The 20,757-nt window shown below is 39.0% G+C and overlaps 1 protein-coding gene across 4 annotated transcripts in view; it reads left to right on the forward strand.

The window, feature by feature from the left end:
* ANO6 (anoctamin 6) overlaps window positions 1–20,757 on the forward strand; it is a 247,446-nt gene that overhangs the window by 174,810 nt on the left and 51,879 nt on the right. For all 4 annotated transcript variants that reach the window (XM_011967396.1, XM_011967385.1, XM_011967376.1 and 1 more), the window contains 4 exons: window positions 2,617–2,722; window positions 6,929–6,989; window positions 17,057–17,199; window positions 19,312–19,389. In XM_011967396.1, the coding sequence (XP_011822786.1) occupies window positions 2,617–2,722; window positions 6,929–6,989; window positions 17,057–17,199; window positions 19,312–19,389 (388 nt within the window). The remainder of the gene's footprint in view (window positions 1–2,616; window positions 2,723–6,928; window positions 6,990–17,056; window positions 17,200–19,311; window positions 19,390–20,757) is intronic.

Genomic DNA, 20,757 nt, shown 5'->3' on the forward strand with positions numbered 1-20,757 from the left:
CGTATGTTTATTGCGGCACTATTCACAATAGCAAAGACTTGGAACCAACCCAAATGTCCATCAGCGACAGACTGGATTAAGAAAATGTGGCCCATATACACCATGGAATACTATGCAGCCATAAAAAAGGATGAGTTCATGTCCTTTGTAGAACAGAAAACGAAACACCTCATGTTCTCACTCATAGGTGGGAACTGAACAGTGAGAACACTTGGACACAGGAAGGGGAACATCACACACTGGGGCCTGTTGTGGGGTCGGGGGAGCGGGGAGGGATAGCATTAGGAGAAATACCTAATGTCAATGACGAGTTATTGGGTGCAGCACACCAACATGGCTCATGTATACATATGTAATAAACCTGTACGTTGTGCACATGTACCCCAGAACTTAAAGTATAATAAAAAAGAAAAAAAAAATGAGAAATCCTGAGCATGGAGCTTCTCAGGGGAGCTGCTAGACAGGTCAGATAGTAAGACTTCTCTGAGGATGGGTTTTTTTGGGTAGCTTTAGACTACTTCTTCCCCCTTCAGTGGCTGCTAGGCTGCTGTTTTTCACAGCTTCTGTAGTTACAAGCCTGTTGGTTTTTAAGGCTACCACGAAGCTAGGGAGATGGGGATGGGAGTCAGTCAGGTTAAAATGCCCCAGGCCTCATCCTTATAGAGATTTAGCCAGTTTTCCTCAAATAAATGCTCCTCAGATGACATCCAGCAGTTGGTTAATTTTCAGAGTTCAGCAAAGGCTGATTTTGACAATTTTTGCCTGTGTTCTCATTGCTTTTATGGAGGGAGAGGGTTTTCCAAGATCTTTACTCAGCTATTCTAGGAAAACTTCCTATTCCTATTTGTTTTTCCTTAGTTATTTGCAAGACCACCTAACTGCACAACCCCAGTCCTCGTCACATACAATCCTAGCCTATCTGAATGGCTTCTCCTAGAGGGAGCAGCATGCATTGTTACTTGGGTTGTTTTTTTGTTTTTGTTTTTGTTTTGTTTTGTTTTTTGTATTAATTTATAGGAGTTCTTTAAATACTCTGACAAATAATCGTTTGTCATTTTTATGTCTGCAAAACTTTTACCAATTTGTGGCTTATATTTTTCTCCCTTTAATGTTATTTTTTAAATTACATTCTTTGAAAATATCTTGAATGTATCAGTATTTTTCTTTGTGGTTTATGCTTTTTGGTTTCTTGTTTATGAGATTCTCCTTACTCTGAGGTTATCTAGATTTTTTTTTTTTTTCCTAGTAAGTTGGTACGTTGGCATTCTCATTTTCTACCTGGATTGATGTATATAAAATACCATTAGGGGTTCAATTTTATGTTTATTCATACGGATATCCTGTTGTACCAGACCCGTTTTACTGAAATGTCAGTTCTCACTTTACTAATTTGCTTGGCCAGCTCTGGTATATATCAGTTTTTATATAGGCAAGAGGTCTGTTTCTGACCTCTTTATTTTCTTCTGTTGGTCAGTTTTTCTTAACCTCTCCCATAATGCCTTTGTCTTCAGAAGTATTTTGACTGTTCTGAGTCTCTGCTCTTCCAGTGAATTTATAGCTTAAATGGGAGAGAACTAATATCTTTAAATATTGATTATTACAAATTACAAACATTGATTATTACAAATTACAAATTGATTATTACAAATTGATTATTCAAATTGTGAATATGATAGTGTAGGCCTTCTTTAATGCATTTCAGAAAAATTCTATTTTCTCCCTATAAATCTTAACATTTTGAATTAGATTTATTCCTGAACACTTTATATTTTTTACACTATTAAAATGGTATTTTTTAAGAATTATTTCCTAATAATTACAGGTGTATGGGGACATAATTCCTTTTTGTGTCCCTATATTTTGTATATTGATTTTGCATCCAGCAAATTTTACTCAACTTATTTTTGCTTTGTTTTTTGAGACAATCTCACTCTGTCACCCAGGCTGGAGTACAGTGGCATGATCTCAGCTCACTGCAACCTCCACCTCCTGGGTTCAAGCCATTCTCCTGCCTCAGCCTCTCAAGTAGCTGGGATTACAGGCATGCATCACCATGCTGTGCTGATTTTTATATTTTTAGTAGAGACAGGGTTTCACCATGTTGGCCAGGCTGGTCTTGAACTCCTGACCTCAGGTGATCCACCCGCCTCAGCCTCCCAAAGTCCTGGGATTACAGGCATGAGCCACTGCACCTGGCCTTTACTCAACTTATTAATTCTAATAATTTATCTTTAGGGTCTATTGAGTCATCCATATAGATAGTCATGTAATCTGTTAGTAATAACAGTTCTCTTTCTTCCTGGCTTATCCTTGTGGCCTTATTTTACTTGACATACGATGCTGGCAGAGACCTCCAGCTGAAAAGAAACAGTGATAGAAGAATCTTTTGCTTTATTCCTGATCTAAAGGAAATACTTTCAGCATTTTACCACTTAGTATAATTTTTAATGAGTTTTATGTAACAAGCCTTTATCGGGTTAATGAAGTTCACTTCTGTTTCTAGTTTTACAAGACTGGTTTAGTTTTGTTTCTTATTGTGAATGGATATTGGATTTTATCATGCTCCCTTAAATTGATTAAATTTTTTAAAATTAAGTTTTATTTCTCTTTTTTTAGCAAAGAAGTTTGTCATCCTGATATTGGCGGCAAGATCATAATGTGTCCTCAGTGTGATAGGCTTTGTCCATTCTGGAAACTCAATATTACTTGCGAGTCCTCAAAGGTAATTTTGCTATTCCCAATATTTACACCTAATGAAAGATTTTTTTTTCTAATGATAATTTAGATAAAACATAGATATTATATCTTTTTTCCTCTTAGGAATTCAGACAGATATTTTTCAACTAACCTTTCAAACGTTTTGTACATTAATATACAATGCTTTATTCCTCTTTTACAAATAAGAAAATTGTGATTTAAGACCTTAGATAAAGTCTCATAGAGTGTCAGTGAGATAATGGTGGAATCTAAACTATTTGAGTATTTCAAGTAATCAAAGCAGAAATCTCAAACCCGTTTTATCTTATAAATACTTTTTAATAGATTTACTACAGGTTGAGTATTTGTTATCTGAAATGCTTGGGATCCAAAGTGTTTTGGATTTTGGAATATTTGCCCTCGACTTACTGGTTGAGCATCCCTAATCCAAAAATCCAAAATCTGAAATGCTGCCTTGAGCATTTCCTTTGAACATTATGTCAGTACTCAAAAAGCTTTGGATTTGGGATACTCAACCTTTATAAGTATTTTCCTTAATTCAAGTAAGTGGAAACCTGAAATCTGTACTTCTGTTTTCCCCCTTTCAACATATGCCAAAACTATGCTTAGATTGTAAACACCCTGATGGTCAGACTTAGACTATAACTATGCATGAGAAAGGTTTTATATGTGATAAAAGGTATTTGTCTTAAAACATTGCCAGAAAACACATCTGGCTCTCCTTATACATGCACATGGTCCTGAGGTTTAGGATGAGCATCAAGAGTGGAGGGAGCTTACTGAAAGCAGGCTGGAAGAAATCTGGACAGAAAGAAAGATGGTCAGCTTACTTCAGAGCATTTTCCTTACAATTCTGACCTACGCTTTCCTCTGATGATCTTTTCTTTATCCCCTTGTTCTGCCATGAGAGTTTAGGAATCATTAGTGGCCCTAGAACATTGTGGCCTACTCCATGTAAGTCAGATTTTAGCAGAATGTATTACTGTTATACTGATGCCACTTTCTATATCATACTTTGCATCGTTTTTATACTTACCACTTTTAACATACACAACAACCCTGTGAGATAGGTGGAACAGGCATTATCTCCATTTTACAGTGTAAAATACTGGGGATGTGGGAGATCAAATAATCTACCCAAAGTCACCCACCTAGTAACTGCAGAGTCAGAAATTTATAACAAATCTGCATTTCTCATCATTACCATATTCTTTGCCAGCTGACATTGCAGGCACTTTACTCAGATCCAGCTCTATGTTTGAAAAATTGTTTCACTACTTAGTTAAGCTGATTGCAGGGTGTTGTCAACAGATGGATTTTTATACTTAATTTAGAAATTAAGCCCCCTCTTCCAAACCAACACAAACTGTAGACTATAAATATGTGTTGTAGATCACATAGAGTAAAAGACTTGAAGCTAGTAAGAAGGAAGCTGCTTCCAGTGATGCTGACTCATAGGCTAAAGGGCACTAGTTAACTGCATCCCGAAGTACTGGCTTTAAGGCAGATGCCAATGATAATACCAGAGGTAGATTGTCATCTACAAAGATGCAAGTGGAAGTTTCATTTTCCTTAAGAAGTTCTCTCCTTCACACTCCCCACACCCACCTCTTCTTCTTTCTTCTGCTCCAACTACCCATCCTTAAGCACATGACTTTCAAATATGCCCCGTGTGCATTTTTTTATTGTTTTGAAAAAAAGAAATGAATCTTTAATTCTATTCCAGTTTCCTCAAGGATCCCTTGAGTCTTGTCAGAATGATTTACAAAGGGAAGGAAACATAATACAAGTAAGAGGACGAAATGGAAATAAAAAGAGTTTGAAAAAGAAAAAGAGCACTTTTTCTGGCTTTTCTGTTTGTGAATTGTTTTTTCCTTCATATATTTATGTATTTATATGTCTTTCTTTTGGAAAGAGAGTACTAATTTACAGATATGCTTACCTTTTAGCAAATTAAAAATAGAAATATAAAATCAGGACCAAAGAAATCAGGAAACAATTATGCAAATAATAAGGATTCATACTGGTTTTTTTTTTTATTATTATTAAATAAGATTCTTAGCTTTCTAGCTGGTAGGATAAAGGGGAAACATGGTAAGTTCTAATATTTTGTTCATAAAAACACATTTAGTTATAAAATTTTGACTTTGCTTCTTTCCAGGAAGAAAGCATAACAAATTGTCATTTTTCCCCCCAAGATTCTAATTGGTTTCTCTGCTTAAAATCATCATGTCTATATATGCAGCTCTTTCTTTTCTTTCCGGCTCTATGTGAGTAAAGCAGTATGCTGATTCAGACTGCTCTCAGCACAGCTGTCTTGCCCTCTCTGTGCCATCCTGCCTAGCAAGCTAAGCTAGGCTTCTTACCAAGTAAGCTCCTTTCTTCCTTTTTCCCTTACTTCCTGCTTCCACATAGTTCATGGAAGACAGAGCAAAGAAGTCAGCTATCTTATTCTTTCTCAAGGGTCCAGGATTCTCACACATGTGGCAAAAATACTAACTTCATTCAGGCCTAATTCCCGCATAGGAGTGCTAGGCATGTCCCTCACCTTCAGCAAGGCAGCTGGAGTGATCTTGACATTGGCAGTACACTTCCTCTTTCGTAATGCTCCCATTTTTCCCTCTAGCACTGACAGAAGTGTTTCCATTGACGTTTTCTCAAAAGAGTAGAGCTAAGAATTCACAGATGGGATCTTCTTTTTGGAGTAGGTGAGCAGAAGTGTCAACGCAAGTAGAGTGTTGGCAAATACTTAGAAGATTGCCTTGATTCCTAAAATGGAAGTAGCATTGGACAGAATCTTCAATAATAGCATTACAACATGCAGAACTGTTTTTTATGGGACCTTTCTTACAGTTTTACAATAAAGGATAAGGCATAGCATTAAAAATTAACTTGGAGAAGATGGTTCCATGACAGTCAAAGGTAAAAGATTTGAAATATGTGGTCTGTGGAATACCTGGACTAGAGGAGTAAGTGGAAAGTATTGTTTCCCAGAGCAGGCATGCATTTATTCTGTCTTCCTTGAGGTTTTGTAGAAGAATAATTGGATGACAGACAATTAAGGATTATGCTTGCTTTTTCTCATCACAATCAGTGTGGATGATTGAGGGGGCCTTGAAAATCAGATGCATGAGAATGTAGCTGTTCTTTTATGAAAATAACAAAAGTAATGTTTTTACGTAGATGAAGTTTTATCCACTTTATTTGAGTATAAAGAGCAACCCAAAAAAATCACCTAAAACAAAGTAGACTTTCTACTTCAAAGCAGCTTTGAGTCTTCTTTAACATTTGAAAAGGCTTTTTTTTTTTTTTACCTATAGCTTCTTTTTCTACCCAGTCCCTGTCCTTTTATATGATCTGTCATAAAGTAAATATAATATGCTTGTCACTTTTTCCATTATCTTTATAGTATTTTTTTAGGAAATGTAAAATTGCTCATTAATGAAAAATTAGTAACTAATTAAAGTATTTTCCAGGAACTCATAGAGGGAGATAGGCTACTTATATACTAGCAAAGAGATAAAACTTAGCAGAACTAGTGAATAAAGCCTTCTTTGGCCAGATATGTTATGATCATTCATGATCATTGTATTCACTGTAATGTTAGCAAAAGCACCTGTGCATCCTTTATTCCAGTAGAAGCATCTGTCAATGATGGTAGAAAAGCTATCATTGGGTTTAAGAAAACAGAGCTCTCCTGGAGGAGAGCCACCTCGAGATAAACCTCAGCTTTGTATGTCTCTTAACAGGAAAAACAGGAATTCTGAAACTTACCCTCTGACCAGGTTGGGATGATGATAAGATACAAATCATAAATCTAAAAGTTGCTTAGGGGTCATTGTATTCGTACAGCCATACTACTTCCTCAAATCCATTATGACAGCTCATAAGAGGCTGTTATTCAAGCCCAATAGAGGCTTTCAACTCAGTGGAATTCTAGGAACTATATCTGTTTCCTTTTTGGGATATGCAAAGTTTCATTGGAAAAGACACTGGTTAATACAGCAAAGATTGTTTGCTTTTAAAAGAATCAAATTTCACTATAAATATGTAGTAGATACATTGAATGAGTATGATCATAGATGATTGTTAAACTAGGCATCAACTTTGAAAAGAACTTAAAGACTGTAGAATAGACAAAGCATTTCATATTTACTGAATCTAATAAGTGGAGGATATGACTCATTTCTATGTCATTTATATTTTCCAGAAATTGTGCATCTTTGACAGTTTTGGAACCCTGGTCTTTGCAGTATTTATGGGAGTATGGGGTAAGTTAATTTTTTTTTTTTTCATGCACTCAATTTGATAGTATTGTACAGTTTTATGTAGGCTATCAAAGTAACCCAATTTTAGGACCTTGTATTGCCCAGGCTTCAACTCCCCTAGAATTCCATTTATAACTGAGGACATTGTATCAGTTAGCTTTTACTATATTAAAATCTGCATGAAAATATATCAGCTTAAAACAACAAACTTTATTTCCCATGTTTATTATTTCTCATCATTCTCTGGGTCAGCTGAGAGGTTCTTTAGGCATGGGCTGGCTCAGCTGACTCTAGTAAGCTGGCAGCTCCACTGGGATAGACAATCTTGCAACTAGAAACCTCGTTTGGTCTGTGGGGCTCAGCTGGGAAGGTTTCTCTACTCTACATGGTGTCTCATCTTCAAATAGGCTAGCCCAGGATTCTTGGTGTCAGGGTTCCAAAGAGAAGAGAGGAGAAGCTTCAGTGCATATGCATTTTTAAGCCTATTGTTGCACCAAGTTAGCTAAGGTCCCATCAGCCAAAGTAAGTCGTATGGCCAAACCAGCATCAATGTGGAGCGGTGGGAGTACTACCCAGTGGCTTGGATGTAGGAGGCATGATTTGTTGGAAGCCATTATTGCAACAGCCCTCACAGTGTGATACAACCTAACTTTTATGGGAGTGGAGGTCAGGAGGAGGCAGCAACACAGTGATTATGGGTGAGCTTTCTTCCTCGTACACTTCTGTGTGAGCAGATATTTAATGAGTATCTGCTACTTGTATAATAATAAGAAACTCTACTTACTAACTAGAACAGATATAATTCTACAGGATCTAATTCCCATATGGTAACTTTAACACTATATTATTTACTTTGGGATAGCATCATTAATACAATGAGGCAGTTATCATTTTCTTTAAATGCAAACTTTAAATGTTTAATTGATCTAAATGTTCTAACATAGAAGAAAAATAGCCATTTTCAAAATTAGATGCATTTCCAGTTTCATTGTGTAAGTATGAGAAACAGCAGAATTCAGGTTATAGGAAGGTGGAGGAAAAAACTGAACCAAGTTTCTTATTCTTTAAAGGACGACACATCAACGTATGTATCTCACAGAATCAGTTATTTACAGTGTCCTCAGCAGTATTTCTCTTTGGTAGTGATTGTACCTATGAAGAATTACCAAATGGGTCACAGAACGGACAATCCGATTATTTTGCTCACTTTTTAGAGACACTCGTTGCCACTCAACAGATAAAGTTCTCTGTAAGGTGACCAGACATCCCAATCAGTTACACTGGCATTTGGCCATTTAGCATGTTTTGGCTGGAGACCAAACTCTGGCTAATATTTGACACATAGAAGAATAAAGATTGAATTTATGTATTAAGATCCTCTGTGCTCCTGCACTGTAATACGCCCCCCGCCTACCCTCCGCCCCTCCCCAGTAAGAGCTTTAGGTACTGAACACGTGGGTCAGCACTTTTAACTATTAACTGTACTCTCAGCGTTGAATCATAATGTATAACATACTAACACATCTACTGAACTCCATATACTAATGGATGCTGATAGCCCCAGTTAAAGAAGACATTTGAAATAAAACAAAAAAATGTTAATTTTGACACTAGAAAGACAAACCTCAAATTTCCTAGCTAACTTTCCCTTCTCTGATCATTAACTACACCATGGTTGTAGAACTGACGTACACATTAGCTGCTGATTTTATTTTATCTGATTTTAGAACGCAGAAAGTATTTCAGCACTGCCTGTAGCATCATATGTGTATCTTTAAGGATCTATATGATAAACTTTTTAAGTGCTTTGTGTGGCTTTCCTTGTTACTTCTGCTTTGAGAACTACTGCTGTGAACCACTTTACAGAAATTCTGAAATTGCAGAACCAAACAGGCTACAGCCTCATATGAAGTTATTCATATCACCACCATTATGTTCCTGCAGCATCTCTTTTGTGCCCAGATGCATATGGCACTTAGAGTATTTTTCTGCTCCCTAGAAATTATAAAAGTTGAGAGTAGAAAACCTTTTGTAATCAATATAATATAAATCATATACTTACCTTAAAAATGTCCATCCTTTTAGGACAAGGCAGCCCACCTGTTCATACTGATTCATAGAGTCCTAAACACCAACCCATGGTTGAAGTTAAAAGTTCTAAACGCATCCTGCCCACCCCCTTCCTTGTTGCATCTTGCCTACTTATACCTGATTCTCCCTGGATCAGACTCTTGTCTGCATGACTGCAATGTTTAATTTTCACCTTTGAGGGGTGAGTTCTAAACTAGGCCTAGTTATTTCCAGAAAACCACCAGTCATCTGGCTCACTAAGGACCTGGGGAATCAGGAAGCCTAACTAGCTGCACTTGGGGATCAGAAAACAGCTGCTGTGACTGTTACTTTCAGACCTGTGCTGCTTCTGCTGGGTCCACACCAGCAAAATAATGCAGCTCCTGCTACCACCACCCTGACTCCATTCAGCCCAGTTTCTGACTTAAGTGACATGCAGATGCTTCTGACAGGCATTTTAAAAAATCAGATCTGGAACCCTAGCTGCAAGAGAGTTTCTAGCCTTTGAATTAGGAAGTTGGAATAAACGACTGGGAGTGGTGGCTCACTCCTGCAATCTCAGCACTTTGGGAGGCTGAGGCAGGTGGATCACTGAGGTCAGGAGTTTGAGACCAGCCTGGCCAACATGGTGAAACCCCGCCTCTACTAAAAATACAAAAATTAGACAGGTGTGATGGTGCACACCTATAATCCCAGCTGGAGGCTGAGGCACGAGAATTTCTTGAATCCGGGAGGCAGAAGTTACAGTGAGCCAAGATCACTACTGCACTGCAGCCTGGGCGACAGAGTGAGACTCCATCTAAAAGAAAAAAAGTTGCAATAAAAGCTGAGCGAGTTAATCTAACTCCTGTGCCTCTGTAGGTTATAAGGCCTAAATAGTTTCGAGGCCTGTTAAAACATCCTAGACCTTCAGCAGCAAACCCTTACAGCAACCAGAACATTTCCATCTACCAGAATGTGTCTTGTCCTTAGACAATGCAGGATATAACACCACTAACACTTTACTGCTCTGAAATCTTTTTGGGTGTATGGACATCTTCTTCATCTGATGCATATTTTGTTTAGATATAATAATATCCCGATTAAGAGGAAGAGCTGTTACTGATCTCCAAGTTCCAGACAACCTTTCTCTTTTCTCATTATGTGTTGATGTAAGAGTTTTAACTGTGTCTAATCAGCACCTCTGGTTTGCCAGAGAACAGAAGTGCAGTGCTCCCTGCTGGAGTTCTGTCAGATGTCTTATTGCAGGGGGAGAGAGCAAAAGATACAGAACAGAAATTTCTGTCTGTGATCATGCACGGTCACCCCAGGACCTGGTGCCCTCAATCTGGGACACACAGCATTGTGAGTCAGCACTGATGTGGCCCAGGAGTACTCCAAAACACTGGGTGACTATTAGGTTAGCAGTGCCTTCCATAGACCCTGCAGAATCTGAGGCTGAGTGAAATAAGGAACTAAAACACTCTCCCACTGCTGCAACTCCCAGGGGTTTTCCTTCAAGGCTGAGGATTTGCTAACAGCTCATTATTTCTCACCAGGTTATGTCTTGCTTGCATTGCAATCCTATCACTTCCCAGGCAGAACTGCTTCTTATAGTTCAGAATTTGGTAAACAGAAGCATATGTTCAAGTTCAGGGAGGAGAGAAGAGGGCATCCACTGTTCTTCCCTTATAGCACCGACTAGAATTGCTTATGTTGCTCTTTGTGAGAAAAGTTAAGAATGTGTTCATGAATTATCTCCTAGTTGATATTGGATAGATATGAGATAGATGCTAGATAGGTACTGAGTAAATGAGTGGCTATCACACTCCAGTTTTAAAGATGAAGAAGATGACACTCAGGGAGTGAGTTATCTAAAGATGACACTCAGGGGCCGATTATCTAAAGCCCCATAGACAGAAAGTGACAAGCATAGAATAAGAGTTCTGCCAATAATTTGGCTATTAGTCTTTAGTTTGATGACAAAATGCAGTGTATATTAATGAAGTTGCAGCAAGCTTTTAGAAAGATGCAGGAATTTGGTTTTTACTGATATAATTGCATTATTTTGTTTGATGCTGTGAAAAAAAATGAGAATGGGTTAGAAACTGTCAGTTTAGTCTCATTGGTTCTACCTCATGTGACACAGGTGCAGACCCTTCTTTCTAGCGCAGAAATAAGAAACCACCAGTCTTCCAGCCTAATTTTAACAGGCTTATAAGTACCAGTTTTTCATTTATGCCTGTAAGTGTCAAAGTGCAACAAAATTTTAATGTGCTTAGTCACAGCATCCTTAAAAAATGGTTCTGCTGGAAGAGTATGTTTGCAGTCTGTAAGGTAGAAGAGCACACATGATAATTCCTTCAGCTGTTGACCCTGCATCCCTCCCCACAGTCAGGGTGCTCAAGCTTGATCTCACCAGTAAACTGTCAATGCTTCATGGTATATTCTCCATCTGGGGTTATCCTGGCCTCTTGCTGGGTACAGGAATACCTCAGAGATACTGTGGGTTAGGTTCCAGACCACCACAAGAAGGTGAATATCACAGTAAAGGGAGCCACACAAATTTTTTGTTTCTCAGTGCATATCAAAGTTATGGTTTTACCATACTGTAGTCTAGTGAGTGTGCATAGCATTGTCAAAAAATGTACATACTTTAAAAATACTTTGTTACTAAAATGCTGACAATCATCTGAGCCTTTAGAGAATGTTCATCTTTTTGCTGGGGGAGGGTCTTGCCTCGGTGTTGATGGCTGCTCACTGATTAGCAGGGTGGTTGCTGAAGGTTTAGGTGGCTATGCCAATTTCTTAAAATAAGACAACAATAAGTTTGCCACATTAGTGCACTCTTTTTTCACAAAAGAGTTATCTAGCATGTGATGCTGTATGGTAGTATTTTACCCATAGTAGAACTTCTTTGAAAATTGGAGTCAGTCCTCTCAAACCCTGCTGCAGCTTTATCAACTAAGTTTGTATAATATTCTAAATCCTTTGTTGTCATTTCAGTAATGACAACATCTTCCCAGGAGTAGATTCCATCTCAGGAAACCACTTTCTTTGCAGATCCATAAAAAGCAACTTCTCATTCCTTCAAGTCTGATCATGAGACTACAGCAGTTCAGTCACATCTTCAGACTCCATTTCTAGTTCCTCTTGCTCTTTCTACCACATCCGCAATGACTTCCTCCACTGAAGTTTTGAACTTCTCAAAGTCATCCATGAGGGTTAGAATCAACTTCTCCTAAACTCCTGTTAATGTTGACATCTTGACCTCCTCCCATGAATTATGAATGCTCTTAAATGGCATCTAGAATGGTGAATCTTTTCCAGAAGATTTCTGTTTATATTGCCAATGTCTAGCCAAATAATTACTATCTATGGCAGCTGTAGCCTTACTAAATGTATTTCTTAAATAATAAAATATGAAAGTTGAAATGACTCCTTGATCTATGGGCTGCAGAATGGATGCTGTGTTCATAGCCATGAAAACAATATTAATCTCTGTACATCTCCATCAGAGTTCTTGGGTGAGTGGATACATTGCCAATGAGCAGTAATTTTTTTAAAAGTAATTTTTTGTGAACAACGGGCTTGAAATAATTCAGCACACCATGTTATGAACAGATGTGCTGTCATCTAGGCTCTATTGTTCCATTTAGAGTACAGGCAGAGTAGATTTCACATAATTCTTAGAGGCCCTAGGGTTTTTGGAATGATCTATGAGCATTGGCTTCAACATGAAGTCACCAACTGCGTTAGCCCCTAACGAGAGGGTGAGCCTGTCCTTGGAAGTTCTGAAGCCAGGCATTGACTTCTCCTCTCTAGCTGTGAAAGTCCCAGATGACATCTTCCTCAGTGGGAGGCTATTTCATCTACCTTGAAAGTCTGTTGTGTAGCCACCTTCATCAAGGATCTTAGCTAGATCTTCTGGATAACTTGTTCTGCTTGCATGTTAGCACTTGCTACTTCACCTTGCACTTCTATGCTATGGAGATGATTTCTTTCCTTAAACCTCATGAGCCAACCTCTGCTAGCTTCAAACTTTTCTTCTGCAGCTTCCTCACCTCTCTCAGCCTTCACAGAATGGAATAGAGTTCCGGCCTTGCTCTGAATTAGGCTGTGGTTGAAGGGAATATTGTGGCTGGTTTGGTTTTCTATCCAGATCATTAAAACTCTCTCCTTATCAGCAATAAGGTTGTTTCACTTTTTTATCATTTGTGTGTTCACTGGAGTAGCACTTTTCATATCCCTCAAGAACTTTTCCTTTGCACTCACAGCTTGGCAAACTGGCACAAGAGGCCTAGCTTTCGATACGTCTTCCTCACTAAACTTAATAATTTCTAGTTTTTACTTAAAGTGAGAGATGTGTGAGTCTTGTTTCACTTGAACACCTTAGCCATTGTAGGGGTATTAATTGGCCTAATTTCACTGTGGCATCAGATGGAACTATTGTTGGGTTAGCAGTTAGATGCAACTATTATTGCATCTCAAGGAATAGAGAGGCCAGAAGAGAGGCAGAGAGATGGGGGAGCAGCCAATCAGTGGAATAGTCAGAACACACACATTTGTTAATTTTGCTATCTTATATAGGTGCACTTCATGTTGCCCCAAAACAATTACAATAGTAACATCAAAGATCACTTATCACAGACCACTATAAAAGATACAGTAATCATGAAAAATTTGAAACGTGAGAATTACTAAACTGTGACACAAAGTGGGTACATGTTGTTGGAAAAATGGCATTGATACAGGCTCAACGTGGGGTTGCCACAAACTATCCATTCGTAAGAAGATAAAAACACTATCCGTAAAGCATGATAAATCAAGGTACATCTGTGCAGGAGGTACTGAAGGCCCAAGTAGACTAGCGTAGCAGGAAATAAGGAGGTGGATGGTTATGTGTAGAGGTGAGCAGTTGGAGTCAGCTGGGACCTCTGAGTGGATGATTCCCCAGGTCGGGGGGTCCTCCAGTTTCTGGCTGGTTTCCTTCAGTTTGTCCATTCAGTGCATTCATTCATTACGTGCCTACTATGTGCCTTCTGCTATGAAGAAAACCAAATCCCTGCACATGTGAAGGTGACATTCCAGTGGGTATGATAGACAGTAGACCTTGAAGCAGATACAGGTCGGGATGCATGAGTGCTATGTATTAATATTTTGAAGGGCAGAAGAAGGGTTGACATAGGGAATAAAGTGTGCTCTTTCTGAGAGAATGCACATGACCACTGGAATGATTTCAGAGTTACAGAGAGGGAGACAGAGTGGAGGGAGCTTCAGGGATGGGGGCATATGCAATACTGGTGGTAGGATTCTTGGTAGATTAAAAAGTAGGGTCCTCTGTTGATTGAGGTGTATGGGAGTTTTATCAAGGAGATGCAGAACCTTGGGGGGGCTTTAGTAAGTGAGTGGTGTATGTTATACTGCTTCATATGCAGCCTAAGGAGGGTTGGTTCATGGGTGGCTCATTCCTCCCAACAGGGTCTCTTTGGGGAGAATCTGCCACCTGAGACCAGCATGGCTCAGCTGGGCAGCAAGACCACCCAGTCACAGCTCAGTCCACAAAAGAACATGGTGCCCTCTAGAGTTCCATCCCATTGACAAAGAAGCCAATACTCACTTCATTTCCCCTTGGGCAGGTACAGAAGCACAAATGTCTGGGTTGTTTCTCAGTAGCCATCACCCTCTGTATAAAACACTCAACAGTTTGATCCTGATTCCAACATCCAGGTTATTTCTACTCTAACTTACTGGAAAAGTAGTAGTCAAAACAAACACTTTTAGGAAGTGAGTGCTTTTAAACATGTTCAGTTGTCTTTGCCATTGGGGGGTGTTGGATTCTTGCTCCTTACAGGTGCATCCCAAGACTGCCTCCTGCATTTCAGGCTGCCCGCTGCAGGGTCTGCAGGATTTCATTCTGGCTCTCTTCACTCTCTACTTCAGTGAGTCTCCACCCTGACTGCGTATTAAACCTTAAAAACAAAACAAAACAAACAAAAAAGCAAAGCAACTGTGTTCAGGCCCCATTCCAGACCAAAAATCATAATTTACAGGGTGGCAGCTGAGCTCGGTATTCTGTAAAAGCTCCCTGGTCCTTCTTACATGCAGCCAGGGTTGATTACCCTGCACCTCATTTAATAATCTCCTTCTCTCATGGCCCCAGTTGCCACTTAAAACAGTGAAAGTCCAGCTCAACCCAGATCTTCCTCCTACGTTGTAGACTTTTACCTGTCTACTGGACATTTCTTCTTGAGTAGTCCACACGCATTGCATCTGATCGTAACCAAACCACACACTTGACCTTCTTAACACACTTCCTATTTCCAAGGAATGCCACTAGAATTTAGGATATTGCCTGAGCCAGAAACCTGGATAGCATCCTTCTGTCATACCAGCATTCATCTGTCTACCTGCTCAACATCCCTCAGAGATCCTGCCACATCAGGTACCTGCCAGTAGGTCTCCCTGCCCCTAGTCTCACTCTAGACTACCTTCAAAGGCTCCTCCACCTGTACGTTAAACTCTCTAAACTCCTTTCAAAGCACAGCAAACCCTTTGTGATGTGCCCCTGCAGAGCTCTTACCTGGCTGCCCCACCTCCATCACACCTTTCGCTTACTACCAGATTATTTGCACTTTTGGGAAAGTACCTGGCTCTCTGGCCACCTTGCCTTTGCATGTGCAGCTCGCAGGTGGCCTTAGTGTTCCACCCACCACCGCTTTCACCTAATCAGCTCTGAGGCATCTCAGGTCTCATCACAGTGGTCCCCTCCTCTGGGATGTCTTTCCCGGAAACACCTAGTTAAATGTTCTGGCTCTGTGTGCCCAGAGCAACCTGTGCTTACCTTTATCATATCCCTCTTAATAAGCAACTATACCTGTCACTTCAAGGACAGTATAATTCCCAAACGCCTAGGAGCTCCTTGAAGCAGGGACTGTGTCTTGTTTTCTCTTTATTCCCAGCTGATAGTAGACACTCAACGAATGTTTGTAAATAGAAGAGTGGTAATTACGGAATTTCTTTATAGGAAGGACTTAGGGTTAGCAGTCTGATTAAAAGAAGGGCATAGGGTATTTACCCTGAAACTGCATTTTTCAATTAACATTTAATGTTTTATTTAGTATTTAAAGTTAAAAATTCTGATTCCTAAAAAAATTATTTTAGTCATACTTTACATAAGATTGAGAAAAACATCAGTTTTCCTTATGAGTGAATATTAATTTATTTGGGACATCCCATATAAATCTTCTTCTCCTTTAGGCCCTTAGGAAGGAAAGGAGAGTATAAGAAGGAGGGTGTGGGGAAAAGCAGATTAAGGATGGACCATGAGCTTCTTTGGAACTGTGACCATTTTTTGTGTTTTAGTTGGCAATAAGGTGCTGGAACATATGCTTCAGTGTCAGACATACTCACATGTCTTCTGACCATCACATTGCCTTTCCCAGAATCTATAGTCTATTTCATAATGTTGTAAATTACCAACATTTTCTTTAAAATCATGTTTTTCCCTTTTAAATAGTAGTATCTCCTACAATTTAGATTTGATTTGCCATATACAGAAGTATTATGGATGATATGGTTTGGCTCTGCGTCCCCACCCAAATCTCATGTCAAATTGTAATCCCCACGTGTCACGGGAGGGGCCTGGTAGGAGGTGATTGGATCATGGGGGTGGATTTCCCGCATCCTGTTCTCATGATAGTGAGTGAGTTCTCATGATATCTGATGGTTTAAAGCTGTGGCACTTTCCACCTTGCTCTCTCTCTCCTATTGCCATGTAAGATGTGTTTTGCTTCCCCTTTGCCTTACACCATGATTGTACGTTTCCTGAGGCCTCCCCAGCCATGCAGAACTGTAAGTCAATTAAACTGCTTTCCTTTATATATTACCCAGTCCAGGTAGTTCTTTATAGCAGTGTGAAAACAGGCCAGTACAATAGATAATGAATATTATTCAGTACAGATTTCTGAAACATCAATCATCATCGAAAATCCACACGAGCTGTTCTGTCTCTCTGTTAGTTACCTTGTTTTTGGAGTTTTGGAAGCGACGCCAGGCAGAACTTGAGTATGAATGGGATACTGTTGAGTTACAGCAGGAAGAACAAGCCCGACCAGAATATGAAGCACGATGTACTCACGTAGTGATAAATGAGATTACTCAGGTAAGGAGGGTCGTATTTAGGTGCAGTTTAATCTACTTAGTGCTGTGGTTCTCCTCCTTGGCCGCACATTAGAATCACTTGGGGGAGCTTAAAAACTATTGATGCCTGAGTTCCATCACTACGTACTCTGGTACTTGGTAACCTGGGGGTATTCTGAGCACAGGGATTTTTTTAAAGCTCTTTTGGTGATTCTGATGTGCAGCCAAGGTGAGGAAGCACTGCTTAGAACAGTAGCCACAGGAGATAAATGGGGCCCCTTCTTTCATAAAAACAGTAAAAATACAAAAAAATAATTTTTACTGTGACATAAGGAAAGAGGCATTGGTTTTTATAGTTGATTCTCAATTTTTCACATATACTTTCATTATTCTAGCCCCTTATTCATCCTAGACCAGCTGCCCCTTTATCTTGCAGTGAGCCTCAGTCACTGCTCCACCTTCTGGTTGGGATGTGCAGAAAGTAGTGTGGCCTTTATCCTAAAGTTGGAGAAAGGATGGAGGAAGAAGGAAAGTATTTTGTGAGGTCCAACTCTGTTCAGGTACTGTGCTAGGTATTTTATGTCATTGGAAAGGTAGATTTGCTGCTGCTACCACTGCTCCAAAAATAAAATACTGTATTCTGTCCGTATAAATATTCCAAAGTCCCTGAAAGATGATTTTTAAATCATCTGCATCCTTGCTCTTTTCCATCAATGCAGAAAACTTTGAGCTGATTGTACTTGCAGTCATCAGCATAAGAACAGTAGGTTCTGAATACGAATAGCTCTTGGAAAGAAAATGCTTTTACCAAGAATGTCTGAAAATGTTCCCAACTATAGGTTTTATAAATTGAATCACAGATTTACAAAATGTTGGCACTAAAAGGAACCAGAGGGAACAGTTCAATCTCTTCCTTTTGCAAATGGGAAAAAAACAAGGTTCAATTACCAGTAGAAAGTGACATTTGTCTTTCACAGTGTAACAAGCTCCAAAGAATCCCCATTATGAATAGTTCCTGCTGTTTACTAGAGAGGACAGGGTCAAAGCATATGTTGTTGAAAGATTGTATATTCAGAAATGAAAGCCAAAACTTAAACAAAATTAGATGTTTATGAAGTCATTTGAGCACTAAAAAATCTTATAATACCAGCAACATGGGAAAAATACTGAAGAAAAGATAATTTGGTCATTTAAACCTGCCAGTTTTATAGTTAAAATTGCCAGCTTATAAGTTCAATTTCCCTTGAAATGTTGCTTGCTAAAACATTGCAAGTGAAGGTCCCTTTTTCTTTATGGTTGTTCCTCATTTCACTTTTGTTGCCCACATACCCTCCCTTTGTTTAGAGAGGCCTGTAGGGTGATGGTGAAGTCTCTGATGCCAGAGTTCATGTCTGAACATAGCAACTTACTAGTTAGGTGATGTTGGACAAATTAGTTAACTTCTCTGTGCCTCAGTGACCTCATCTATAAAATGGGAATAATACAGTTGTTTCCTCATGATTGCAGCTAAGGATTGAGTTAATGTATGGAAACTACTTAGAATACTGCATGGCACAGAGTTAAATACTCTGTAAGTATTTGCAGCTATTATTAGGCTGCTCTTACAATACAGGTAAATCATGTAGAGGGTTGATTTCTACTCTTAAGAACTTAAATATATTTTTGTGAACTATAAAATGGAAATCCTCTAAAAATTTATCATTCAAAATTAATATATAAAGCCCAACCAAGAAACACATAGTGGATACCTAGTATTACAGACATCTAGGAAACTTTTTGTCCTGCCTGAGCTCTGCGCTATCATCAGCGATTTCTAAAACCTAAGACAAGCCCAGAATTTAGCTTTGCAGCGTGGCACCATCAGACACCCAGATTCCTGAGCTCGGGTCATGGCCAATAAACAGTTTATTCATGCTTGCATGTTCCAAAAACTTATTAAAATGAACACTGCACGTGTTTTGTGATGTATGACTTTGAAATTATTAACAAAAAAGTGCAATTATGAGTAAGGAGGCTATGCTTGCAAACTAATTTTTTTAAAATTAAGTCTTAAGATTTATTGGCCAGTCAGGAGAAAAATAATTTTATTACCGTAATCCCTTGATTGACTAAACTTTTTTGTTTTTGTAATTAGGAAGAAGAACGTATTCCCTTTACTGCCTGGGGAAAATGTATACGGATAACCCTCTGTGCAAGTGCTGTCTTTTTCTGGGTAATTCTATCACAAAAATGTTTTGAATGATTAAAAATGTTTTCATTATGTAACAGATTTTTTAATATCTAATTTTAAATGTTGAGGAAACTAAGTGCTGAACCTAGAAACTGTATGGTCTCAGAGAGAGAGACAAATAGACAGATGTTTCCAGAGAACTATTTTAGCCGCCACATGGAGCAACTCCCAAGGTTCAAGATACCTTATCTGTTCACAGTGGTTCTTCTAGTTCTTTTCACCTCATCTGTTTAAATCAGTGATTCCGGATTTTCCAGTTTCTGATAAAGACCAAATGGAAAGCATTAAGAATTCTAAAATTTTCCAACAGCAACAATCAAAATGTTGGCCAAGGGGGGTGGCTCACGCCTCTAATCCCAGCACTTTGGGAGGCCGAGGCGGGCAGATCACCTGAGGTCAGGAGTCAAAACCAGCCTGGCCAACATGATGAAACTTTGTCACTACTAAAAATACAAAACTTAGCCAGGTGTGGTGGCACACACCTGTAGTCCCAGCTACTCGGGAGGCTGAGGCACGAGAATCACTTGAACCCAGAAGACGGAGGTTGCAATGAGCAAAAATCATGCCACTGCACTCGACTGGGTGACAGAGCAAGACTCCATCGCAAAAAAAATAAATAAAATGTCTAGGAATACCCTTAACAAAAAGATAATAGGAACTATCAAAGAAAACGTAAAAACTATTGAAAGTTGTAAAGAATCTGAATGAATGATTAAATGAATGATTCTAGATAGAAACACATTTTTGGTAAAATATCAGTACTTATTAAGTTAGTTTTGGGCTTATTGATGGAATCATATTAGTGAAGTAATAATTTAGTGTGAGTTTTAATTGGCTCAAGAACAGCCAGATTCAAGAATAGCACATGAAGCCTAGAAATAACCCTTGATAGCAATAAAAATGTAATATGTCAGAAAAGAGGCATTATAAATCCATCAGACTAGTGGAGATTATGCAATAAATGGTAATGGAATACTTGTTAGCAATTTGGGGGGACAGTAAACATTAAAGTCTTACTTTAAAACATATACTATAATAAATTTCAAAAACATTAAAAAAAAATTAAAGGCCAGGAGCGGTGGCTCATGCCTGTAATCCCAGCACTTTGGGAGGCCAAGGCGGCAGATCACCTGAGGTCAGGAGTTCAAGATCAGCCTGGCCAACATGGCGAAACCTCATCTTTACTAAAAATACAAAAATTAGCCAGGCGTGCACCTATAATCTCAGCTTCTTGGGAGACTGAAGCCAGGCAAATTGCTTGAGTCCAGGAGGTGGAGGTTGCAGGGAGCCGAGATTGCACCACTGTGCTCCAGCCTGGGTGACAGAGCAAGACTCCATCTCAAAAAAAAA

This window comes from Mandrillus leucophaeus, unplaced genomic scaffold, assembly GCF_000951045.1.
Source record: "Mandrillus leucophaeus isolate KB7577 unplaced genomic scaffold, Mleu.le_1.0 Scaffold1197, whole genome shotgun sequence".
Classification (NCBI taxonomy): domain Eukaryota; kingdom Metazoa; phylum Chordata; class Mammalia; order Primates; family Cercopithecidae; genus Mandrillus; species Mandrillus leucophaeus.